The following is a 26,963-nucleotide window of genomic DNA, read 5'->3' on the forward strand; positions in this document are numbered from 1 at the left end:
CAATCACACTACTATTCACTGTCCTAACCATTAACAGAAATGGACTGTGTTAAGGCTGGCTGCTCCTTCACACAGATTACAAATAACTACTGATTCCCTTTCCATAGATACAGCCCCTGACCATCAAGAAATGTTAGGGGGAAAAAATTATTTAAGCCCTTTCTTTCGTCAAAGAACTGTTTTTTTCTTTTTATTAGATCTAAGAAAGAAAAAATCAACCTTGATATCTGTGTTGCTTGAGCTAAAGGCATAGGAAAACAGGCAATGTATACTCATTAAATTTCTAAGAAATATGAAGTGAAAATATGAAATCTTTAGATAAGTTCTAAGTCTGTACAAGGAAGCTAGATTCGCTACTCTTCAAAAAGTGAAAGGACCTACTACATAATATACAGAAATAATTTAATGCCTTTTCGTAAAAAATATAACTGGAGCTTTGCTAAAGCTACATATTCCATCTAAAATAGCAATCCGTGGAAAAGAGGCTTCTTTCTCCTCCCTTATCCATTTGTGTGGTAGTTTTCATGGATTTCTGGCCAGATGTTCCAGACCGAGGCCAGGAGGTTATGCAAGATTCCACCCCTGTTGTACCAGAAGTGGGCGCAGGACCATCCTCTCCTCCTGGGTCTCCTTCTCTGCTTCAGCGCTGCGGCTGCCCTGGCCTCAAACTCTTCCTCCCTCTGCGGGCTGCACCGTTCAACTTCAGCCCTGGCTTCCTTGGCCTGTTTCTGCCTCTGGGTCTTTGCTTGTGGGGCTCGGACACTTTCTCCAGTGCCCACCGCTGTCCTCCCCTGCTGCTGACAAGCCAAGGAGATTCTTGATTCTCACTGTACTAGACCAGCCCCTTGCACTTATTAGACACTGATTTTTTTTTCTGTCTTACAATTTGACCACCACTGTTCAAAGGCCTCTTTAGGGCCTTTCAATGAAGAGTTTGATGCACAAACATCTGGGTCCTGAATCCATCTGCCACAACACGCTTGCTCTTCAGCAGGTTATTTCATATCTCTGAGCCTGTTTCCTTATCTGAAAATGGAGACAATGACAGTATGTACCTCCTAGGGTCATCATAAGGATTAAATGCGATAACCCCATGCAAAATTCTTAACAAATGCTCAATGAAGAGGGAGGGGAGGAAGGATCTTCTATGATCCTTGATTCAACAGCAAGCTCCAAAAGTTAAAGAAGTAGTAAGTTAAATGGGGAGGAAAGTGTGTGAATAAAAATACCAGTACCAAATAACTTAAAAAAATTTAATATCACCATCACTTAAACACAATGTTAACATTCAGTAGTCTTTAGTGTTGCTGACGATTACTGACCAGTCTCCTTAGCTTACTTTTTGTTTTTTGTTTCTCCTGCCTGTCTTTGCAAGAACCTAGCTTGCTTTCATCGGTTGTATCAGTGTTGCTAAACCCACCAGTTAACGATCCCCTCAGGAAACCTGCTTGGGTGGGTATCACGCTGGACCCCTATAAAGGCTTTAGTCCCATAGACTTCCCGCCTTGCTCCCCACCAGCTGGTTGAGCACACATGTCCCAGATGGCCCTCCATGTCCCGTTAGCCCTGCGAGCTGTGCTGCCCTCCCCTCTCTGGGATCTGTAAGTAGTAAACGCTGCTTCTGTTATTTCATGGGTTTTGTCGCACAGCCTGCTCTGTGTCTCCCCTGACAGACACAACGCTCCAACCCGACTCTCCTCCTGGCCGAGGGAGAATGAGTTAGCAACCACAATAATAACGCTTCCTGGAAGCTCACCAGATGCTGTGCACATATGAATTTTCTCAATCTTCCCAACATCCTCTAACATTTTTAACAATGTTAAAAAAAAAATTGCACAAAAATGCACAAAATGGCCGTGTGTTATTATTGTTGTTGTTGTTGCTAACTCATTCTCCAAATGGCTAACTAGTTTTCGCACCACTAGTTATTGAATAATCTATCCTTTTCTCAAAATTGCACAAAATGACCATGTAAGTGTTATTGTTTTTGTTGCTAACTCATTCTCCCAATTGGCTAACTAGTTTTCCCGGCACTAGTTATTGAATAATCTATGCTTTTCTCATTTTATTTGAGAGGTTCTTGTGATTTCTTTCTTTCTAATTTGGTCTTTCCTCGCCCCTTTTACAGGTGAGGAAAATAAGACACAAGTGATTTGGCTAAACCACACAGGTAGTAATGGCAGAGCCAGGATTCTATTAAGAATTAAAATTTAAATATTAAAAGACAAAAAAAGAATGGAGAGTTCTTAGAACTAACGGCCCTCCCCATTTTTATCCTTATAGGGTAACTTCCAGGGGTTGCTATGACAATTGTAAACTGTCATGGTGCTGATTGGTGTGATTTTCACTATGTTAATGTATGTTAACGGAGACAAGGTCACCTTGAGGCCTGAGCTCCTAGTTTCTGCGCATGCTCCTGGCCTAGAACAGTCCCTAACCTCAAGTTCCTGCTGTTGTGGGTTAAGTTCTAAATGCTCATTGGTCTCCTCCTTTTTGCCCCCCTCCTCTTTTCCTGTGGTTAATGCTGCCCACCTGCACCTGTCCCTAACTTCATCTGTTGCATCTTTGTTTGCTGTCTGCCTCCCTGCGACCCTGCAGACTCCTTGACAACAGGCCCACGGTCTGTCCTGTTTGTTGCTAAGTCTGCAGTGCCTAATACAGAGTAGGCATTCGCTAGCTAAGTATTAAAGCGATGAATAAATGAATAAACGCAATGGGAGAGGGGAAATTATTTTCAACTTGAGAAAAAGTCTTTAGATCACCAGTGGAGAGAGAAATTTCATTTGCTATTCAGAGGAAGAGAGAGGCTCATCTTGTTGATTTATGGCAGTACTAAGAGTTGAGGTGGGCATGCTTCAGCCTCTCTTAATCTTCATAAGCAACCCGTGCAGTCCCTCCCAATGACTCTGCAATCCAAGTTCAGTGCCGGTGCTTGCTCTGCAAAGGCAGCTTCAAGGCAAGACTTTGTTGATACCCGTCCCAACCTTCCTGTTGTTACTCAGGCCAAAAATACTGGAGTCATCCTTAACTTTTTTCTTTCTTCTACACCCATCTCAAAGCCATCGGCACAGCCTCCTGGCTTAGGCTTTAAAAAAAAATCCAGAATTCACTCACTTCTCACCATCTCTTTCACCACCGCCCTGGATCAAGCCACTGCTGACTGCCACCTGGGTCCCTGCAAGAGCCTCTTAGATTATTGTAATAGCCTCCTAATCCTAGTTGATCTCTCTCACCCCCCTTCAGTCTGCTCCCGGCAAAATGGCCCAAGATGTAAGTCATGTCACTTCTCTGCTCAGAACGTTCCAAGATTGCTCATCTTTCTCAAAGTAAAATCCAAAGGCATTGCAATAGCCTACAAGATCCTGCCCACCCACTCCACCCGCTCCCATTGCCTCTCTAACCATACCTCTGGTGTGATCGTGTAATTTATCACCCAAACCAGGATACTTTTATTTATTTATTTTGTTTTATTTTATTTTTTTTAGAGGCAGGTTCTCACTATATTACCCAGGCTAGATTTGAACTCCTGGGTTCAAGCGATTCTCATGCCTGAGCCTCCTGAGTAGCTAGTATTACAAGCATGCACCACCATGCCCAATTTCAGACACTTTTCATAGGGAAAGGAAGCACTCTTAATAATTATGTCAGGGCCACAGGCACAAACCCGGAAAATACTGTGCAAACCAGACACATGTCTACTCCACTCACTGCCCTCTCCCTTGTGCACTCTGAGCCCGCCACGTGTCCTGGTTACCACTCCTAAAATACCCCAGCCACTCTCCTGTCTCAGGACCTTTGCACGTATTGTCCCCACTGCTTGAAATTTCTTACCGAAGATGTACGCGGGACATGCTCCCTTGCCTTGTTTACCCAAGTGTCACTTTCTCGGTGAGGCCCTCTCTGACCACCCGATCTAAAACTGCAACCCGCCCCTGGCCAGCACGCCCCATTCCCCTTTCCTGCGTTATTCTCTACAGCGCTTGGTACCCACTAACAGATACTTGACACGTTTGCTTTGTTTATTGTCGGTCTCCAAGCCCCACAGACTGCTGATGAATTCCATGAAAGCAGAGATTGTCGTCGGTCTTCTACCTTAATGTATTCTCAGCATGGAGAACAGTTCCTAGCATATATTAGGTTCTCCATAAATATCTGTTGAACAAATGACTTTTTTTAAGTTTACCTGTACTCCCAAATAGCTAGCAGCCCATATGCCCCTCCTGTGCAGAAATTCTGAGCAAGTGGCATTGGAACTGGGCCCTACAAGCCATCTTCACCCCCGCAGGGAAGGTGGCAGCTGGATGACTCTGTTGGCCACACCTGCGAGCTGGGGTTCCGCAGCAGCTCATTGGCCGGGCAGCCTCCATTGTGAGGTAGCTCTGGTTTCCTCCTCGCCAGAGGCAGACAAGCACCGAGCCTGGACCACATCCAGGCACCAGGACCTCCAGTCCAATGGTGCCTTCTTCCTCCCAGTCTCACGGTTCACGTTGCCCCACAGCAGCGAGGGCCAAAGTGGGAGAGGCCAAAAGCCCAGGCGAGTTGTGGCGGGTGACGGAGCAATTGCGAGGGGGACTGAGCATTGCCCTGAGATGGGACTCTCCAAAGTGCCACATTAGCCAGGTGAGGCAGCATCAGCATCAGCTTCTCCAGCCACCACTGCTTCACTGACTCGCCCGCCCTGGGCTTCAGGCAGCGCCGGGCGCCCTTGGGAATTCGGAGCTCAGGCCTGCAGCCACAGGTAGTCCGAGGAAACACCCACTGGAGGCCCATTCGAGGCCTTAACCCTAGCCTCACCACCTGGCCACCTCGTTGAAGATGTCATCGCTAGGAAGGGACTACAGCCGTGAACTGAACTCCTTGGATGACGGGTCCAAGTTGCTCTCGGAGAGCAGCGGCAGCACCACGACTTCAGAGAACGTCCACCCTGCGGAGGAAGCGGGACTATCGTAAGTGGCCGCGCCACCCTTCCAGAACTTAGGCCAAGCGCTGCTGCTTTTGCAGCTCTGGACTCCTTCTCTCTCCTTAGCACCCTTATCCCACTGAACAGGAGCTACATGGACAAAAGACGAAACCTTCGGAGTCTAAGAAGGTCGATCCTTGTGGCTCTGGGTATTACCTGTGTCCCAGGTTTGCAAAGTAACCCAGCTAGAGCAGCCGTCCCCAGCCTGAGCTGCCGGATTCTAGAAGTTTCCTAACTCAGGCTGGCTTTCCTCTCCTCGCACATCTGCCATTATTCTCTTTTTCTTCCTCTTTTCTCTCTCGTCTCCCCTCCCAGATCCATCCAGAAAACAAAAATCACCTGCCAAACCCATGGCTCTGCCTTTACTGCCCCAAACTCAAACACATGGAACTTTTCTCCAGAACTTTATTGTCAATCAGACTGTTATCTAATCAGATCAGATAATAGCCATGGGTGTCATAGATTGTAAATGGCAATCCCCAGTGTTGCTAATGGTACCAGGAAATGTCTTCTCCCATGTCCTTTGGGGAAGAATTAAATTGGTACCTTTCTAGATGGAGTGTTGCAGGTCAGATCCTAAAATGCCATTTGTATAAACATACAAATACTTATTGGGCAAATGCTATCTTTGAAAGTGCATACACACACACACACACACACACACACACCTGATAGCAGTGGCTACTTCTGGGAAAGAAAATTGAGACAGACAGACAGAAATAGCAGAGAGATTCATATTTATTTCATAAGGTTTTTTGGTTGTTTTTGTTTTGTTTTACCCTTTGAATTTTGTGCTCTGAGTGTTCCTACCTAGTTTAAGTATAATTAAATATTAATAAATATATCCTTTGATCAATAATACCACTTCTAGGAATTTTTCCTAATGAAATAATAGCACAAGTATGCATGATAATTTTTACTGAAGCACTAGTTATAATGTTGAAAATTTAGAAACATTAAGAGAATCATAGACCAGCCATGGTGGCTCCCGCCTGTAATCCTAGCACCCTGGGAGGCCAAGGCATGGGGATCGCTTGAAGTCAGGAGTTTGAGACTAGCCTGAGCAAGAGCAAGAGCCCATCTCTACTAAAAATAGAAAAAAAAATTAGAGAATGGTTAAAGCATGGTACAAACATGCAGTAGAATACAATACAGCCATTAAAAGTGATGGAGAAAGTCTATAGACATGGAAAATGTGTAGTACGTTTTATTCATAGGATCCAGCATATATAGCAGTTCTCCTTGTGTGAAATTCTGTGCATTTATTTAGAAACAAATAGGGATGCACAGAGGAATATTGACATAGTCCGTGGTTATTTCCAGTTGATGGGATTTTGGAATTTCCTTTTATAATAGCAATGTATTATTTTTCAAGGAAAAATATAAAGCTAATTTTTTTTAAAGGCCCAGAGGATCTGGCCCATGTGTTTATGCTCCAAGGGCCTGACATGTAATGCTGTTTGCTAAGGCTCGATGGCTTCTCCAAAACCTTGTCTCGCCTTTCCCACGAGATCTGATTCAAGCGGGGCAAGGTGCTATGGTAGGAAAGAAGTGAGGGATGAAGGGAAGGAGGACAGGAAGCCGGGAGAGAGAGCACATCTTTTGAAGAAATTGACAAAAGGGAAAAAATTAGATTTTTTTTTTTGCTTTGACATATTTTTCAATAATTTCAGTTATTAAGAAATAAAATTTCTTTCTTGGAATTGAAGGGGCAACAGGTAGCTCCCTCGCCCCCCATTTAGGTGAATTGACTGACCTAACGAGATGTGGGAAGTCACAGAGGTCCCCAGTGGCTTGCCTGTTCTCTCCACCTGACCTTCTCCCAGGTCAATATTGAAATGCAAAGGCCTTGCGCAGCCATCTCCTCAAAGTCCCTAGCTATGACTCCCTAAAGGTTGAGACATAGACACAAGCACTATCTCTGCTGGACTCACCGTGTGACCTTGGGCCGTTGGTTTCCACTCTCTTGGCCATCTCCAGACAGTGTAAGCCTGGCAGAAGGGGTTCTCTGTCTTGCCCGGAGACATGGACTGCACCTCCAATGGCCTCCTCCAGGCACTCTTTTGTTCCAGGTGGAGAGGGCACGTCTACTTGCTTAAACCAGCCCTTGCTTGCCTTTGTTCTTCCATGCCAACTCTGCTTCCTCTTCAAGGAGGCTCTTTCCAACAGGTGAGCACCATGAAGGCCAAATCAAAGATGGCACCAATGATGATGATGAAGCTCACATCTGTGAAGCGCTTCATGATGTCAAGACTCATGATGTCATTTCCTCTTTTGATTCTTACACATCCCTGGGACATAGGCAGGACTAGAATTATTCTCCTTTTTTGGCAGGTGAGGAAACAGGATCTAAGCAGACTTTAAGGGGCTTCCCAAAGTAGTAACCAAACACAATAGATTAATGGCAGAGCTAGAACCTCAGAATCCAGTGCTCCTACCTCTGGATTCAGTGCTCTTGCACTCACTTTTCATGCAAGTTCCTTTCTGATTCTGTTCTCATGGTCCTGTTCCCACTGCCCACTCCCAATCCCCATCAGGATGGGAGCTGCCTGGGCAGGAGCTGCCAGCACAGGAATGGGACCCCTGGTACCCAGCACCCTGTCGCACATCATAAGTACTCTGTGTGCACATTAGCAATTGCCATAAATTAGTATGTTTTATCTAATGCATAGCATGGATATATTACATAGCAATTCATGGATTTTATGTATATATATATATATAGCAATGCATATTCACAATGAATATTGGTTGAGTAAATGGATGAAGTGAACTAGAACCAGTAAATATTCCTGTATGTGGTAAAAGGTTATTATGTTTTTTTTCTAGTGAGTGAGTTAATAAATGATCTGATGCCAATAAATACTCTGTAAATGGAGGCAAGTATGACTAATTTTTGTCATTGTCTATCTAAATGGTAGACAATGTAGTGTCTGTAAATAATTGAGTGACTAACCATGAAAGAAATCATCAGATCAATTAACACACCAACTGGTTCTAGGGAGTTATCCAGAATGGTAGCGATTTTAATGAACTTTTTCTTTAGAGCCTCGTGTCTATTAAATATTTGTTGACGCTGCTGAACTCGCACCAGCCCTGGATCCCACGTACCAGGACAGATCCCTAGGATAGAGAGCTGCCCCCGAGTCCACTTCATCCAGTCTTGTCCCTCTTGCCCACAGGGGCCGCTGGAGCCGCTGGAATCAGGCTGAGCCCTGGGCCACCCTGCCTTCCCACTAACGTGCCCTCTTGTCTCCCTGCTCTCCCCACTACAGGATGCTGCAAACCTTGATCCACCTGCTGAAATGCAACATTGGCACAGGGCTCCTGGGGCTTCCCCTCGCCATAAAAAATGCCGGCTTGTTGGTAAGATGCATCTATGGGACAGGAACTAGGCTTACCTATTTGGGGGAGGGGTTAATGAGTCCCAAATGCTTTTGTACTATTTATCAGTGGGCACTTTGGGGGGATCTTCTGCGATAGGAAATGTGCCTGTTGGCATCAAACCGCTGGAGCCAACCTGTGCCTCCCCAGAGTGGGTGGGCCATTGCTCTTAACGACCCACCGTCTCATAGACTCCACTTTGCCACCGTCCTCCCCCTCCTGTTTCAAAGCATTTGTTGGCATGTGAGAAAGTGGCTTGAATATGAGGATAGATGCACCCACCAATCTCACACTCTCCCTGCGTCAACCTGCCCTGTCTCTTTTGTCTGTTGACCCCAGCTCCCTTGTTTTTGTCTTGTGAACTTTGCTCCTCTCTAAAGCTTTACTCTTTCCTATGAACATCGATGCCGCCATACCTTGTGTTTTTCTACAACTTGTATCTACCTCACTTGGAATTCCTAAAGTACTTGCAAAGATGGGCTATATCTGTTTTTTAATAGACCTAGTGTCCTGAGCTAATTGCAAGCTCTGAGGGTGAAGTGTCTGATTTCCCTTTACACCTCCCCACAGTAGCTGCTATAGAGACGGGCACACAGCAAGACTCAATTAAGGTCTATCAGACTGAATTGATACCAAATATATAGTTTTCATGCAGTTCAGTGAATTTTTTTCCTTCTCTCCAGGCCTGGTAAGTGGCCCCATGTCTAAAGAAGGCAGAGCAGGACCCTTGCTTCCTATGACATGACTTCTGATCTTTAGTGGTTCCAACCTGGAGATGGGACTCTCCCCTTTGGAATCCTCTGGAGTCTGGAACTTCTGCAGAAGACATGGCCTTCGGCCAAACTCTCTTTGCCAGTGTGGTATTTGCTTTTTAAGACAGCTCTTGTATCCTTTGATTTTTGCTTCCTGAGAGGCATTTGATGATTTTCTTTATCTTCCATTTCCCACCAGAACCTCTGACCATGATTTATTTGAAAAATATCTATGGAGTACCTACTATGTGCACTCTTAGGCCCTAAGAGTATACAAGTAAACAAGACAAGAAAGTGTCTGCCACGTGGAGGCTACATTCTAGTGGAGTCTAGTGGCACTCTTGATCGCTCGTTTGTTTCTTTGTGATAGGTCACATCTATAAAGACATGAGTGTCCAGAACGAAGGAGGTGAGAGAGACCCTCTTTACACTATGCCCTTCTGATCACATCTGGAAGAGTATGATGACTAATAAGCCCTACTTTTTAAAATGAATATTGACAAATTAGATGCACTAGAAGTGATTCCCAACTTGGGATAATTTTGTGCCCCTCCCCAGGACATTGACAATGCCTGGAGACATTTTTGGTTGTCACAACCTAGGGGTGGGGGGCACAGACACCTAGTGGGTAGAGGCCCAGGGATGCTGCCAAGTATCCTACACTGCACAGGACAGCTCCTTACAACAAAGAATCATCTGCCCACAAATGCCAATAGCTGCACTATTGCTAAACTCTGTACTAGAGGAAGAGAACGAAGTCACAAGAGGAACCTTGGTCTTCAGGCATCTTGGCCGAGATGAAGACTAGGGTGTGTACAAGGAATTTACCATGGAGGGACTCTAAAAGGGTAGATGAGGCAGATAAGAAAATGCATGGGCTATGTGGGGAGGTAGTGAGCTCTGTGTCACTGGAATTATTCTGGCAGAGGTCAAGCAGCCACTTTATAGTGATTGGCTAAGAAGGGCATTCAAACCCTACCATCGGGGGGCACCAGGACATTCAGACAGGGTCTCTCATCCACAGACAGCTTTATTATGTGAGGGGCCGCAGCACTTGGACTGGGAGAGGGCCAGGGTGTGGCAATGGTCAATGTGGCTCACTGTCCCTGTCTCTGCTCTCCCTCCAGGTGGGTCCTGTCAGCATGCTGGCCATTGGGGTCCTCACGGTGCACTGCATGGTCATCCTGCTGAACTGTGCTGACCACCTCAGTCAGAAGTGAGAGTCCTGCTTCTCTCTCATCCCAGCACTGGGACCCCCTCCACGAGTGTGTTCAGTTTCTTTTGACCATTGACTCAAGTAACTTGGCCACTTCTCCAGGCCACCACCCTGCCACTCTGGATTCTATGGAGGTGTTGGAGGGGGCGAGAAAGAATCCCAACTGGAGAGTCTAGGTGCAAATCTAGCTCTGTTACTAACAAGTGGAATGACTTTGTCAAGTCCCTGCACCCCTCTGAGCTAAATCTCCTTACCTGGGAGCATCAAAGTGATGAAAGATAAAAGTACTCAGTAGGACTGGTGTGGTGGCTCATGCCTGTAATTCTAGCACTCTGATTGCTTGAGCCTCAGGAGTTGGAGACCAGCCTGAGCAAGAGCGAGACCCTGTCTCTACTAAAAATAGAAAAATTAACCGGCGTCGTGGTACACCTGTAGTCCCAGCTACTTGGGAGGCTGAGGCAGGAGTATCACTTGAGCCCAGGAGTTTAAGGCCATGATGACACCACTGCACTCTACCAGGGGCGACAGAGAAAGATTCTGTCTTAAAAAAAAAAACAACCCAAAAAGTACTATGTAAACTATCACATATATGTGTGAGATAGTTACAGACACTTATTTTCCTTTTAATCTCCTTACCCCTTACCTCTCCAAACCCAATACAGACCTGTTGTCAGGGTAATTTGTTCTAAGCAAACTCCTTTTGGAAAAATTTAGTAAAAGTAAAAAACGTACTTTGCAATAAAGTGAAAAGTTTACAGTGACTTCAGTCAATGACTTAACAAAACACATGTAATACTCAATGTTTTATGTATTTGAAACTTTAATTCAAAAACAACTTTAGAAAGAAAAGACAAATGCAATGAAGACAAAGAATGCTGAGATGCCCAGTGCTTGGCTGCTCCCAAGGCGTGCCAATCCAAGTAGGTCCTTGGAAACGTGAAGAAAGGCCTCGAAAATCAAAATAGGGATAGTAAATGAAACTCTCCATGAAGCCAAATTATCATGATTCCAATAGGTGTATCTGGAGTATGCATCAGTCATACCTAACTTTTGGAGCACTTTCCAGCTCACTAAACACTTTTAAGAGCATTTTACTCATGCAGCAGTTAAATTTTTGTGCAATGACCCTGTGCCAGGTTATCGTGCCAAGAGCTTTGCAAGCCTTCTTTAGTCCTTACAGCCACGTATGCCTGGATGGTTGGTACTATTTTTAGTCCCATTTTACAGAACTGAGGCTTAAGTGCCTTGCCCAGGGTCACGCAGCTATGAAGTGGCAAAGCTGGTATTCAAAGACCTATCTGACTCCACTCTTAACCGTTTTGCAAAGCTTCTCTTCTCTACTGGGATCATTATATCACCATGTGGCTGTTCCTGACAGCCCTTCTCTGATTTTTTTCGGATGACTTGTGTTTCATTTTTTTCTAATGCAGAGGTTTCAGAGTGATGCCTAAGAGCCGGCTATGGCCTTCAGTTACATTTTAGGTGACTTGCACGTTTTGTTTTGTTTTGCTTTTTAGCCAACATTTAAAAATCTGGAGATTTCACATTTAAAAAAACCAAATCTCTGCCTTCTCCTTGAGAGAGTCTGGCCCCCTGCTGAGCCTTTATTTCTTTAATGTTCTTTGGAAGGCAAGTCCTGATCAACCCTTTTTAGAACAGGGCATGTGCTCTGGTTTGCCACAGTCTCCACTACTCCCTACTGTGCCTTATACCCAGCTCCTGTCACCCACCGGGTCACCAATCCTGATCTGATCCCATAGCTTTTGCATTTGCAACCCTTGGACTAATATACTCACCAGTCCTGTGCAAGGTGAACTCATTTGTATCGCACATGCCTGCTGCGGTAAGCAGTAATAAAAATGCCACGCTCCCAACACAGCTCCGTATCCATTTCTCACTGTCTCCTCCCCAAAACCCAGACTGCATGTGAAAAAACTGAGGCCCAGAAATCTAGAGAGACTTATTCGCTCAACGTCTCCAGCTATCTAAGGGGCATGATGGGATTGAAACCCTAGTATCCTAACAAGTCTGGGGCCCTTTCTCTCTTTCCACTGCTCCCCTCAGTCCAGTAATTAACATGTGTTCAGGACCTCGGCAACATGCTGGTTGGTTCCACAGCAAGGCCTGCCCCACCCTTGGGAAAGGTCACCTAGGAACAAGGCCCTAGGGAAGAGGGACAGGCTGGAACTTGGGTGTCACATCCTGTAAGGGTAGCTCGGCAGGAACCTGAGTATCACCTGTGTATGGGATCTGGTCCAGGGCAGACATCTCAAATGTTCTGACACCCTCTCCAATGGGAAGGAAGAAATACAAATGCAGAAAAGATAAAATCACTGGCTTGGCCACACCCACAATACCCCTTCCCCCCTTCCCTCTCCCAACACGGCCCCCCACCACCACATCTCCTCTTTCCTGCTTTGCAGATCTAAACCAATGCACAGCTACTATTTAATCAAAAAGAACAAATCCAATGGTATCCACTTAAATATCTGTGCTTAAAAAGATACCTGCAAGAACAGAAAAAAGGCAAACTCCAGAAAGTTGTTAAAGCATAAAATATACCACTGTTAGAAAATTAACAGAATACTCCATGCTAATATGCAAATATATAATAATTACTTGCTCTGGGAGTAAATTATACCTTTAACAAAAATGTTTTAAGTTACACGTTGTTTATCCTTTCCCCCTAGACTGCAAAAGACTTTCGTGCACTATGGAGAGGCCACGATGTACAGCCTTGAATCCTGCCCAAACACCTGGCTGAAGACACACTCCGTGTGGGGGAGGTAGTAGAGCAATAGTGACAATAATCCTCACCAGCTCTTCCTTTATTTCTAGTTACACAGGTTTGAATGACTATGTTCTGATTGTAAGCTATCAAACACAACACAGAGACTCCTCCCAATAGCCCATCCTAAGAGCTGGCTCACTCTTTATAATCACTGATGTCTAGTTAGTAAATATTCCTCTAGACATTTTTTCTCTACATGTGTATCAATATATGTATGTGAATAGAAGTTTATAATTTCTTTTATATTGTCTTATACATTACTTGAAATAAGTTTTGGAAATTTGCTTTTTCATCTGACAATATAATATGTCCCTAATTTTTTTCCATGTTGGGACATAGAGACTTACCTCATTATTTTTTTAAGGCTCACAATGTTCCCTAGTGTAGATGTGCACCACAGTTTTATTTGATTATTCCCCTGGTGGTGAACATTGAGGTTGTTAGCTTGCTTGATAAAAAGTTAATGGCGTACAAAATGGTTTTCTCTGTCTTAGCTTCTCAGATCATCTCAGCAACCTTGTGAGGTCGTCAGGGTGGGTTTTTATTGTCCTGGAAATAGGAGGTGGCCCAGAGGCAGAGACGGTGATAGTGGTGGAGCAGAGATTTGACCAAGAACCTAACACTGCACCCTTTGTCTTCTTTTTGCCAGTCTTCTATCCCTTCATCTCTACCACACACATACTTAATTTGTCAGAGTATTTGTAGCAAACCAAAGACCTCAAATCATTTCCCCTATAAATAACTCAGCATGCAGCTCTAATGGATAAGAATTTAAATGGTTCTGAAAAATAAGTGTCTGTGTGTGTGTGTGTGTGTGTGTGTGCGCGTGTGTGTATGGTTGGATGAACACATACATACAAACATACCTACATAATGCAATTTGGGGCCAAAAATGAACAATTGATATATTTAGTTAAAGATTATATGGTTGTTAATTATACTATTTTTTTCGACTTTTTCTATAGGCTTTAAAATGTTCAAAATAGGAAAAATGTGGGGAAAAATAAAAAATAATATCAACAGAAATAATTGTTTCAAAACATAAACACATTCAAAAAAGGTAATTGTAATGTTTGTTTTCACCCTTTGTTTTACCTCTTCTTTTCCTTCCCAGGTACACCATCAGCTTCTTATTAATCATCACCCAGCTGGGCTTCTGCAGTGTTTATTTTATGTTTATGGCAGATAATTTACAACAGGTAAAGAGGCCTCTCCTGGGCAGAGTGGGAGAAAGGCAGACCTCCGGCTCCTAGGGCTACATCAGCAAAAGTATAGTGTTCAGGTCATGGGAGGAGACAGCTTCATTTCTCCTCCTGGATGAGACCACAATTGAAAGTTCTCTCAGTCCCAGGAATCACATTTTTAAAAGATCATTGAGGAGCCAAAGTAATTTCTGAAAATTTTCTAACCAGGGTAGAGAGAGAGAGGCTTACGATCATGACCAATAAGAAATAATTGAGACTTTTTAGCCTGAAAAGCAATGGTGAAATTTACTTTAAGTATCTCAAGGTCGTCATGTAGAAGATGCCTAATTAAATATATAGGCAAGCAACCTGCAACCTTCCCCTTACTGCATTCCCAACAGACATTATAAATCAATCACAGCATTCTTTCTTGGCTTTGTGGAATAGAGAAGCTTACTTGTTTCTATGCACTCAAATAGCCAGAAAGAACTATGACAAGTATAGTAGATAGAATATTCAAGCAGATGGATTTTTTTCCAAATTACAGACCATTATTTTATTTTTTATCTTTTTACATTGATATATAATAGTTGTATGTATTTAGGGTGATATTTTGATATATGTTATGCAATGCATAATGATCAAATTAAGGTAATTGGGATATCCATCACCTCGAACATTTATCACTTCTTTATGTTGGAAACATCCCAAATCTTCTTTTCTAGCTATTTTGAAATATACAATAAATTATTGTTAACTACAGCTGCCCTACCATGCTTCCAAACATAAGAACTTATTCCTTCTAACTGTATTTTTCTACCCATTAACCAACCTCTCTTGAATAAAGAAAATGTGGTATATATGTACAACACAATATTGTTCAGCCATAAAAAAGAATGAAATCTTGTCATTTGCAGCAATGTAGATGGAACTGGAGGACATTACATTAAGTGAAATAAGTCAGGAACAGAAAGACAGATATTGCATGTTCTCACATGTGAAAGCTAAAAAAAATTGATCTCATGGAGGTAGTGAGTAGAATTAAATAGATTTTGTTCAGTATGTAGAGCTTTCCAACTTTTAGGACTATTTAAGGTTAAAGAGGATATTCTTGTGTAATAAATTCCCTTTCTCTGAAAAATGTGGTGGGGAAGAAGAGGTTGGGCTAGATGACAAAGGGACTCTTCAGCCTTGGGACTTTATGATTCTAAGGGTTTCTGGTTGTCACAATCCTGGGCATTACAGTTAGGGTTGCCAAATTTGGCAAATAAAAGTAGGTGACACCCAGTTAAATTTGAATTTCAGATAACTAGTGAATAATATTTTTTTTTACTATATGTCCTATGCAATATTGGGGACATATTGATACTAAGAAGTTATGTCAATCATCTAAAATTCAAATTCAATTGGCGTCCTGTGTTTTATCTGGCCGCCCTAAGTATGCCGCCTTTCATTATGCTGCATGTCAGATGGTGGAAGAAGCCCACGTGACCTCCAACACCTGCCAACCCCGGAAGAACCTGGTGCTGACTCCCATCCTGGACATTCGTTTCTACATGCTGACAATCCTGCCCTTCCTCGTCCTGCTGGTGTTCGTCCAGAACCTCAGGGTGCTGTCCGTCTTCTCGACATTGGCCAACATCACCACCCTGGGGAGCATGGCTCTCATCTTTGAGTATATAATACAGGTCTGTGCCTGAAACCACAGCAGAAGGGGATCGGAGTCCTGGGTCTTGGAGACACCGGGGGAGGGTTGTTAGCAGGAGGGGCAGGTGAGGGTGAAGAAGGGAATCCCCTGCTCTGAGCAGCCCCTGCCAATATGACATCTAGGAACACTTCTGCCCCACAAGCTATTAAAGCTAATCGTCACCCATCATCAACATCCTCCCCCTCATCATTGTCATCACACTGGGTAGCAATGAGTCATTCAGCCAATAGTTACTGAATACCTTCTGTGAGCCAGGCACTGTGCAAGGGGCTGGGGACCCTATGGTAAGGAAAAACAGATAGGGTGTCTGCCCCCGCGGAGGCTGCATTCACTTGGGGAGATAAACATCGGTCACATTACCAACAAAAATTGTGAAAGTGGCAGGTGGACGAGGAAAACATGGATGATAAAGGAATTTTATCTATTTGATGCCAAGTTCTTCATGTTTATTGACTCATCCACTCTTTACAATAATGCTATTTTGGAAGTAAAGTCAGCCCTCTGTATCTATGGGTTCCACATCTGTGGATTCAACCAACTTTGGATAGAAAATACCAAAAAAATAAAAAATAATACAAATTAAAAAACAATACAGTATAGCAACTGTTTGCATAGCCTTTGCATTGGTATTAGGTATTATAAGTAGTCTAGAGATGATTTCAAGTGTGTAGGAGGGTGTGCATAGGTTACATGCAAACACTACACCATTTCATATCAGGGACTTGAGCATTCACCGATTTTGGTATCCAAGGGAGGTCCTGGAACCAGTCCCCCCCTTGGTGGATACCAAGGAACCATGGTACTATCTTTATACTCTGTGTATAGATAAGTAAATTGATAAACAAAGTAACTTTTTCACTAACTTCAGTCAGTTTGCCTCCCAAGCCCAGGCTACACTCTCATCACAGACCATGAAATGCCACCATTATAGTTTCATTTCTTTGAGTCTGAAAGTCTTTGGAGTTGTGTTAGTTTCTTATTGCTGCTATAACCAATCTCCACAAATGTTGTGGCTTATAATAGCACAAACTTACTTTACAGTTCTAGAGGTCTCACTGGCTGAAATCAAGGTGTTGGCCGGGCCGCATCCTTTCTGGAGGCGTTAGGGGAGACTCTGCTTTCTTGTCTTCCCTGGCTTCCAGAGAATGCCCGCATACCTTGGCCTGGGGCTCCTTCCATGTTCACAGACAGCAACGTCAATCTGAGCCCTCTTGTTCTGTTGTGCCTCTGATCTTCCTGCCATGCCCCCTTCCACTCTGCAGGACCCTGTCCCTCCCAGACAGTCCAGAATGATCTCCTTACTTTAGGGTGAGCTGATTAGCAACCTCAATTCAATCTGAAAACTTACTTCTCCCTTGCCATGTAACACAACACATTCTTCACAGGTGCTAGTGGTTAGGGTGTGAACATCTCTGGGAGCCACTAGTCTACCCACCACCGAAGTCAATTGAAATAAACATCCCCCTCCATCCACGATAGCTGCCGTACCAGCTGGTGGAGTGCACAGCCCTGAAAGAGTGATGGGAAGGAGATATTAGAGGACTGGGAGACAGGACACCTGAATTCTTGTCTGCACTGTGCCACTAAATTGCAGCCTGGCCTTGGGTAACTCCCTTCCCCCCTCCCCCATGTCCCACTTTCTCCACATAGGAAGATGGGAGGGCCCCCAGCAGCCAAAATGTGGAAATAGCTCAACTGTCCATCCACTGATAAATGGATGAACAGAATTTGAGATATATATTTTATATACACACACACAATGGAATATTAGTCAGCCTTAAAAAAGGAAGAAATCTGACACACGCTACCCCATCGACAAACCTTAAAGACATTAAGCCAAGTGAAATAAGCCAGACACAAAAAGATAACTATTGTATGATTCCAGTTACATGAGGTACCTAGAATAGTCAAGTTCGTAGAGACAGTAGAATCTAAGGAGTTACCAGGAGGCTGGGTAGTGGGGTATTAATATTTCATAGACACAGATTTGCAGTTTAGGATGATGAAACAGTTCTGGAGACAGATAATGGTGATGGGTATGTAACAAAGTGAATATACCTAATGCTGCTGAATTGTACGCTTTAAAATGGTTAAAGTGGCGAGTTGTATGCTATGTATATTTTGCCACAATAAAAGTAAATAAATAAGTAACCATTTCTTTAAAAATGAGAAGGCCGACTGAGCTCTAGATATCTTAATGGGTGCTCCTGACGCTGATTTTCCTCTGTCGAGGTCAGGTGTGGCCCAGCTTTCCACCAGGCAAAGATTTCGGATCAAAGCCAACGCCCTTGTCCGACTGTGTTTCAGGGGATTCCATACCCCAGCGACCTACCTCTGATGGCGAACTGGAAGACCTTCTTGCTGTTCTTCGGCACAGCCATCTTCACGTTTGAAGGCGTCGGTATGGTAAGACCCATGGGGTCTGAGTGAACAGTCCCTAGTGCTCTGTAGAGTGGCCAATTTCTAAATCAATAGTATCTATGAAAAGTGCAGAAGGTGATCCTCTCCTGGCGGAGGCAAAGTCAGAGCCCACATGCAGGGTGCCTGCTGCTCCATGCCCCACACTAAGCTGTGAAGACAGAGTGAGAATTCACTAGTGAGCCCAGGTGGAGCTGGGTGTTCCTAGAAACAGCCAACGTGAGAGAAAATGAAAGACGTCCACCTAGAGAAGGACATCTGTGCTTGTGAGGGGACCCTGCTCCTTCACGAGAGGCCACATCTCTTTCCGCCTTGTCTCCCCCAAACTCTTTTCACCCCCAGGTTCTGCCTCTCAAAAACCAGATGAAGTACCCACAGCAGTTCTCCTTTGTTTTGTACTTGGGGATGTCCCTTGTCATCAGCCTCTATATCTGCCTGGGGACACTGGGCTATATGAAGTTTGGATCGGACACCCAGGCCAGCATCACCCTCAACTTGCCCAATTGCTGGTACGTCCCTGCCGTCCTTGGCTGGGGGTGGGGCGAGGCATGGGGCCTGAGCCTGAGCAGCGGAGTGGGGCATTCCCGTGGGTTATCATTACCAATAAATATTTACTGTTAATATTAGCATTCATTATAATAACAGGTAAGTTTGATAATCCAGGCACTGTGGATTACCTCATTTAATTCTTGCAATAGCCCTATGAGTTAGCATTATCATTATCAACTCCAGTTAATAAATGAATAAGTTGATATTTGGAGAGGCTGCAAGTGACTTTCCCAGCTCATGTTGTTTGTAAGAAGCTGAAACTTGAATCCAATCTGTCTGACTTTAAAGTGCCAAGGCCCTAAAAACAGAAATGATCTTGGAATGTTTTAGAAACAGAAACAGCAACAACAAAAATTATAACCACGAAGTAAGGATTGGAGTCCCGCAGATGGACTGCTACTCGGCTTCCAATTCCAGAAATGCACCTAGGCTGTTGTTGCTGTGCCGCCACTAGAACTTGGTCTGGAATCCTTGTGTTCAATCATTCATTCATCCAGAAAACAGTGCATTCACCACGTGTTAGTTATTGTCATTGTTATGGTGATATTGGGTACATAGTGACTAAGCAATCAGTATAGCCAAGAGTTTAAGAGCAAAGGTTCTAAAGCTAACTAATGGGATTTGCACCCTGGTTCTTATGTGACCTTGAGCAAGCTATCTAATAGTGTGGGCCTCGTGTCCATCCTCAACAGTACTGAGGATAATACTAATGCCCATTTGTATGAGTCAGGACGGACGAGGTTACGCTCCAATAATCGATAACTCCAAACTCCCAGTGGCTGAACATGCAAATGCTTAATCCTGTGCTCATGCTACCCGCCCATTATAGGGTGGCTGGGGTGAAGCTGCGCACCGTCCCCACTCCAGGGCCCAGCCACTCTCTAAAGTGCTGCCGGCTGCCAGGGCAGCGAGCACAGTGAGTCACTCCCTTTCCCACAAAGCTGGTAAAGCCTCCTTGGAAGTGACATCCATCTCTCCTGTTCACACTTCGTCGGGCAAAGCAAGTCACGTGGCCACACCTCACTGTGAGGGGGCAGGGAGGTGCAGTTCTCCCACATGCTTAGCAGTATTTGATGGACAGCACACATCACTGTCACGTTACCTCCTGAAGTGACTGTGAGGATTAATTGGTTTAATTGACAGAAAATGCTTGGGAAAGTGCCCGTCACATAGTAAGCATTCACTGAGTGTTAGCTGTCATCGCTGTTCCGTGTCCCCGCAGCCTTCGTCCTTCTGAGGTGAGTAGGATGATAAGGCATTCATTTCCCACAAAGCCAGAGCTGTAGAATGCGAAAAATGTCACCAGCCTCACCCACATCACCATGTTGGGCTAATGACTAGATGAGATCATAAAGGTGGCATTCCTTGGAAGTTGTACCCTTACACCAGTAAGATATCATCCGAATATGTTGTTCTTATTCTGGGCAATCTGTGCTGCCGCTGGCAACCTGGGGCAGGGCACTCTCCTTCCTGGGACCTCAGCTAGAAAATGAGGGCATTGAACTCCATCAGGACTTCACACCTCTTGGTGTGAACTGGCTGGTCGTCATCTTCAGGGGAGCCTTAAACAAATATCTCTTCCCAATAAGAAACAGGCCAACAACCCAACAAGAAATGGGCCAAGAGCATGAGCAAACATGCTCATGCAGCAAACAGTTCGTAGTCAAATAAAAAAGTGGATGGCCAGATGGCCAGATAAAAAGATGCTTGAAAATCTACTAGAAATGCCAGTTTAAAAAATCCAGTGGCAAAGACCAGCATGCCCTTGCACGCTGTTTGGCAAGGATATGGGGAAGCAGGTCTTTCATATACTAGAACAACAAATAAGCAATATGTCAGTAGCTATCGAAATTTAAAATCACATAGACTTGTACCAGCAGTTTTACTTCTGAGGTTGTATATCATAGGTGCATAGATATATGTACAAAGGGGATTCTTTGCAGCATTGTTTACTTGGAACAAAGACTAGGCGTAATCTAAATATCCATTAATTGGTGATCAATTTAAAATGTTACAGTATATCTATGCCATTGGAATACCAAGCAGCTATTAAATAGAAGAGCCAGATCTGTGTGTACTGATAGGGAACAATCTTCAAGAACTATTGGATGAAGGAAAAAAAAAGGAGTTCAACAGTGTATAGAGGAACGATGCAATGCATGTGTGTACGCATGTACGTGTGTGTATTCAGGTGTGTGTGCGTGTGCACATGTGTGTGCTCCTGCATTCTGTGTAAGTTTGTACTTACACAAATTATTTCTGGAAGGGCCACAGGAAAGCTCTGAGTGATTGCCTATGGAAAGGGGAGCTGGAGACTAGAAATTAAGGTGGGAAGGATGCTTTTCACTGCATGACTTTTGTACTGCAAATTTTACTCTATGCAAATTTTACTCTATGCAGATTTTACCTTTTTAAAATATTGAAAGAAAAGAAAGCCATAGATTGGGCCACAGGTCTACTGACTCAGAATCTCCAGGAACGTGTACTTTTAATAAGCTTCCCAGGTAGCCCTGGTGGCCAGTCTGGCCTGAGTCATTGGACGCTAGCCAATTCTATAACTCAATGACAAATACAGGTTGAGTAATCGTTATCTGAAATGCCTGGGACCAGAAGTGTTTCAGATTTTGGATTGTTTCAGATTTTGGAATCTTTGCATTATATTTACTGATTCACACCCCTAATCTGAAAATCTGAAATCTGAAATGCTCCAGTGAGTATTTTTCTTTGTGTGTCATGTCAGCGCTAAAAAAAGTTTAAGATTTTGGAGCATTTCTGATTTTGGCTTTTCAGATTAAGTATACTCCACCTATACCAGCGTCTGAGCAATGAGCAAATACTGAATGGCTCTTCTGGGGACCCACATCACATTTCACATCCTGTCCATCTGTCTGCAGGTTGTACCAGTCTGTCAAGCTGATGTACTCCATTGGCATCTTCTTCACCTATGCCCTCCAGTTCCATGTCCCGGCCGAGATCATCATCCCATTCGCCATCTCCCAGGTGTCAGAGAACTGGACACTGTTTGTAGACCTGTCTGTCCGCACAGGCTTGGTCTGTCTGACCTGTGAGTAGGGTTAAAGGGCACTCTTTGCCCAAAGCTATGACAGGGAATCACACTGGTGGGGGCTTCTTTGTGACGTAGGGCTAGATACTTCAAATCCCTGGATCTTGATTTTTCCATCTGAAGTGGGACTTAACAGAACTACCACATAGTAATGTTACAGTAATCTCTACTGACTACACATAGAAAGTATACGCTGGCTGGTTTATGGGACAGAGAAATATCATTCATTTAATCACCCTTCTATATGCCTCCTATATAGCAAGCACTGTACTGACATTATCTAACCATCTAATACTCATGACTGCCTAGCAATGTAATATTACCAATTGAGGGAACTGTGGCACAGAGAAATTAAGTAATATTCCCAAGTCATACATGCTAAGTGGCAGAGCTGGAATTTGAACATGGGTTGTGCAGCACCAAAGTCTATGTTTTCCACTGCGCCATATTCCTTCCTATTGTGAGTTCTGAACAAGTACCCTATTATAAAGTAGCATTTAACTGTAGGGAAAAACCCCAAGGGGATGATTTGCTAACAGCTTGGAGGTCATTTGGGGGGTACACTCTTTTCTTCCCTCCCCGCCTTTCTTCATGCTCCCTGCCATTCATTCATTCCCTCATTTATGGGCGCCATTTGTAGGGGTTTGGTACATGTCATGAACAGAACTGGGAAATTCTTTCTTTGGAGCATGTCCAGACATGGAGAATCAGAAAAGGTGCCCCATGAGGAAAAGAACTAGAGACGCTTTGCTTGGAGAAGCAAAGGCTCGGGGGATTTCTATATTTATTCTTGAACACCTGTGGGGTTATTGCATAGGGGAGAGAGCAAATTTAGTGTTAAAGCCTCCAGGATCAGAGTTTAAAGTCAAGGGAATAAAATCTCTGTACAGGGTCAGGAGAAATCTTGTAACTTTTGGAGCTATCCAGCAGAAGAACACACTATCAGATAATAAGCTTTAAATAGCTGGAGTTCTAGAGCAGAAGCAGCACACCTGCTTGGTTGGGGTGTTAGAGTTCTCAGTCTGTACTAAGACAGCAGAAACCTGTAAATAGATTGTTTGAGATCATTCCTAGTAGGAAGGGTGTAAGTTGAAGAGAAAGATGGAGTAGCCACTCAGGATCCGAGAAAACATGGCTAGAGACAGCTGACCTCCTAATGAATTGTCATACTCCTGTTCTGTGCTAAATGACCACTTCCTCCTCCTTTATTCATCCATCAATTCTGTCCCCTTTTATTCATTCAGTAGTCATTTGTTAGGCACCTACTGTATGCCTGACATTGTACTAGGCACTAGGGATACAAATGAATAATGAAGAAGACATAGCTCCTGCCCTCACAGGGCTTACAGTTGAGTGGCAAATCTATGCAAAGAAATCATTACAGCACATTGTGATGAACATTAAGGTGGAACATGGTGATGCACCTCATGTGATGGTTAAAGTCGTAAACAGAAGACACCCTCTACACATAAGGAGGTCCTGTAACGCAGCCTGGGCCAGGTCAGGGGAGTCCTCTCCAGTGAACCTAAAGATAAGCAGGAGACAGATGGATGAAGAATGTGCACACGAAGGGAGCAGGCTGTGCACAGACCCAAGGCATGGACTTGCCTATGGCCCCTTCAGAGAACTAAAAGCAATGGACAGTGATGAGAGAGGAGGTCAGAGCTTTTGGCAGAGCCCAAGTCCCAAGGGGTCCTGTGCCGAGGAGTTTGGGCAATGGGGAGCAACGGAAGAGCTCTGAGCAGTGAGTTGGCATGACGAGCACTGAGCCTCTTAGAGCACTCCGCCCAGTCCACCTTGCATAGAGCTTCCCTTGAATATATCTTCTCTGTGCCCTCGGGGTGAGCTCTCCTGGAGGACAGATGCTGGTTTTTCTCTGTAAGCAGCTTATTAAACATCTGATGAAGGAGAGCTGTGGACAGGGACCATCCCATCAGAGGGACGATGGACTCCCAACCATGACAGTTTATGAGTCTCTCTCATTCTCTGACTGTATATGTCAGAGCAATTTCAGAAAAAAGTGATGTTTTCTTAAAGATCCAGTGAGCTTGTACAGGTGCTCTCCAGAACAACAGGCTTTCTCTACTTTGTTCATAGAAAGATCAGATGATTGAAATATTTAAGGTGATGGATATCCCAAGTACAGTGAGATTTACAAATTACATGAATACATTAAATTATCACATAGTACCCCAAAACTATGTATATCTATTATGCATCAAAAAAATTGTTTAAAAAACATAGAGTTAAGTTGTGATAGGAGAGCTGGGAAGAAAGCATGTGTTTGTATAAAATTAAATCATATAAATTGCATATTTACTCATTCATACATTATTGAAATTGGACTCTTTTGGAAAATCTGACACTAAATGTTCATCCTACATATGACAGATGGAAATTTAAGAGTGTTTATAAAAGAGCAGGGACGAGAGATGGGCAGCCTAGTGCTTTCTCTGGATTTTATGTCCTGCTTAACTATCAAGGTCCTTTTAAGAATAGATAAATAAGTAGTTGATATTTGGATGGCAACAGAGGCATCTCCCATTTTTTGTTCATCCTTGCTTCTAACAGAGGTTCTATTATGTAGATAGTACAAAGATTGATTCAGCATCTGGATAAGAGTCAAGCACTTATTGGGCACCTACAGTGTGCCAAGTTCTTGCCTATACATGAGAAGGGAGCATAGCAGAGTGGAAAGGACATTAGATCGAGCGTCCCAGTGGATTCTCATCTCAGCTTTATGTGAACTTGAGCAAGTCCTGTTTCCTCTAGAGCTGGAAATTTCCCCGTATCTGCAGTGAGGAGGTTACAATAGGTAATTGGTAGAGGAGCCCTTTCAATAAAGATTGTATGTGAAAAATCCAATATACAAAATATAAAAAGAGAGCATCTGTGTTGGTGGTTAAAACACGGGTGGGAGTTCAGCACTGCATTGCCTGGTGAACTGCCCGAGCCTGCTCTAGACCGTTCGAGCAATATCTCAGGCATCTGTGGAATTCTAGGGCTCCAAAACAACGGTTTATTTCTGAGCTCCCTTTTTGCAGGGACATTCACATTCAGTAATTCTAAATTTCTCCCCTTGTCGCAGGTGTCTCAGCCATCCTCATCCCCCGCCTAGACCTGGTCATCTCGCTGGTGGGCTCCGTGAGCAGCAGCGCCCTGGCCCTCATCATCCCACCCTTCCTGGAGATCATGACCTTTTATTCTGAGGACATGAGCTGTGTCACCATTGCCAAGGACATCATGATCAGCATCCTGGGCCTTTTGGGGTGTATATTTGGGACATACCAAGCCCTCTATGATTTGACCAAGCCCATCAACCATTCCGTGGCCAACTCCACAGGTGTCTATGCATAACTATCTATTTTTATTCTTACGGCTCTCCCTTCCTCCCACCCCCAGTTTGACTTCCGTGTGGATGTTATATACCTTCAGCAAACCCTCACATCTCTACATTAAGTAGTGGCGTCTTTTTATCTTTCCAAGAGGAGCATAGGTAACACAAGTTAGTACTGAGGCCTCTCAGGCTATGCCTTTTTTGGTTTTGTTTTTCTTTTCTTTTTTGCACCTCTGAACCAAATCACATTCAACCATTCGTATTATCAGCCTCATTTAATGGAAAAGGGATGTCATTCGCCCCTACATCCCTGGAAACAGAGACCAAGCAGAAATGCAAAAGAAATTGTTTTCTCTATACTGCAGTAGCTGCCCTTAAAGCATCAGATTTAGAAAAGTGTATATGACAGGAAGAGAGTTTCCTATTTAGATATCCTAAGTGAAAGAATCACAGGCAGAATGAAACCAGAACTTAGCGGTAATTTTGTCCAACTGCTGCCTCTGCCACTGATTTCCGGTGGGACGTTGGGCAAATTCCTCCCCCTCTCTCAGTCTTAGCTTCTTTGTCTGTAAGTAAAGGGTTGAGCTAATTGATTATTAAGGGCTCTGTCAACTCTGACATTCTGAAAGTGAAAAAAAGAAGTTAATTTATTTTCCAACCGCGAAGACTAACCATGCTAGTGTTGGTAAGGATGTGGAGTAACTCAAACTCCATGTGCTGGTACTGTGAATGGCAAATGGTGCCGCCATTTGTAGCTTCTTTAAAAGTCAGGCATATACCTACCATATGATCCAACTATTCCACTTCAAGATATTTAACTGAAAAAAAGAAAATATATACCCATAAAAAGACTTGTACACAAATGTTCACAGTAACCTTATTTGTAATAGCAAAAAAAAAAATGGGAAACAAAGTAAATGTCTATCAGCAGGTGAATGGATAAATGGTGATATAGCTGTACAATGAAATACTACTCAGCAATGAACAGAAACAGTTAATGCACACAATAAAATGGATAAATCTCAAAATAACTATGCCGAGTGACAGAATCCAGACAAAAAATAGTACAAACTGTATGGTTATATATGTATATAAATCCAGAAAATGCAAACTAATCTGTAGTAACAGATCAATGGTTGCTTGAGGGTGAGAGGGAAGTATTACAAAGAGACATGAGGAAACTTTTGGAAATGATGGTTAACATTTACTACCTTGATTGTGGAGATGGATTAACAGGACGGTACATATGTCCAAACTTACCAAATTGGACCCTTGAAATATGTGTAGTTTATTATATATCAATTATACCTCAATAAAGCTGTTAAAAATAGAACGTGGGCCAGGCATGACAGCTCACGCCTGTAATCCTAGCACTTTGGGAGGCTGAGGCGGGAAGATTGCTTGAGGCCAGGAGTTTGAGACCAGCCTGAGCAAGAGCGAGACCCCGTCTCTACAGATCCCATCTCTACAAAAACTAAAAAGTTAGCCGGGCATGCTGGTGCATGCTTGTAGTCCCGGCTAATCAGGTGACTGAGGCAGGAGGATCACTCAAGCCCACGAGTTTAAGGTTGCAGTGAGCTATGATGATGCTGCTGTACTC

The 26,963-nt window shown here is 43.8% G+C and overlaps 1 protein-coding gene across 1 annotated transcript; it reads left to right on the forward strand.

Annotated features, from left to right (window-relative positions):
* The first annotated feature begins 4,815 nt into the window (after positions 1 to 4,815).
* On the forward strand, positions 4,816 to 25,383 carry LOC138393200 (proton-coupled amino acid transporter 3). Its single transcript, XM_069484350.1, has 10 exons — positions 4,816 to 4,946; positions 8,236 to 8,326; positions 10,224 to 10,312; positions 13,003 to 13,098; positions 14,218 to 14,302; positions 15,757 to 15,975; positions 18,303 to 18,401; positions 18,756 to 18,922; positions 21,857 to 22,026; positions 25,115 to 25,383. Exons 1-10 carry the CDS (start codon positions 4,816 to 4,818, stop codon positions 25,381 to 25,383), a joined length of 1,416 nt encoding a protein of 471 aa, XP_069340451.1.
* Positions 25,384 to 26,963: the final 1,580 nt, after the last annotated feature.

Source organism: Eulemur rufifrons, chromosome 10 (genome assembly GCF_041146395.1).
Source record: "Eulemur rufifrons isolate Redbay chromosome 10, OSU_ERuf_1, whole genome shotgun sequence".
Lineage (NCBI taxonomy): Eukaryota > Metazoa > Chordata > Mammalia > Primates > Lemuridae > Eulemur > Eulemur rufifrons.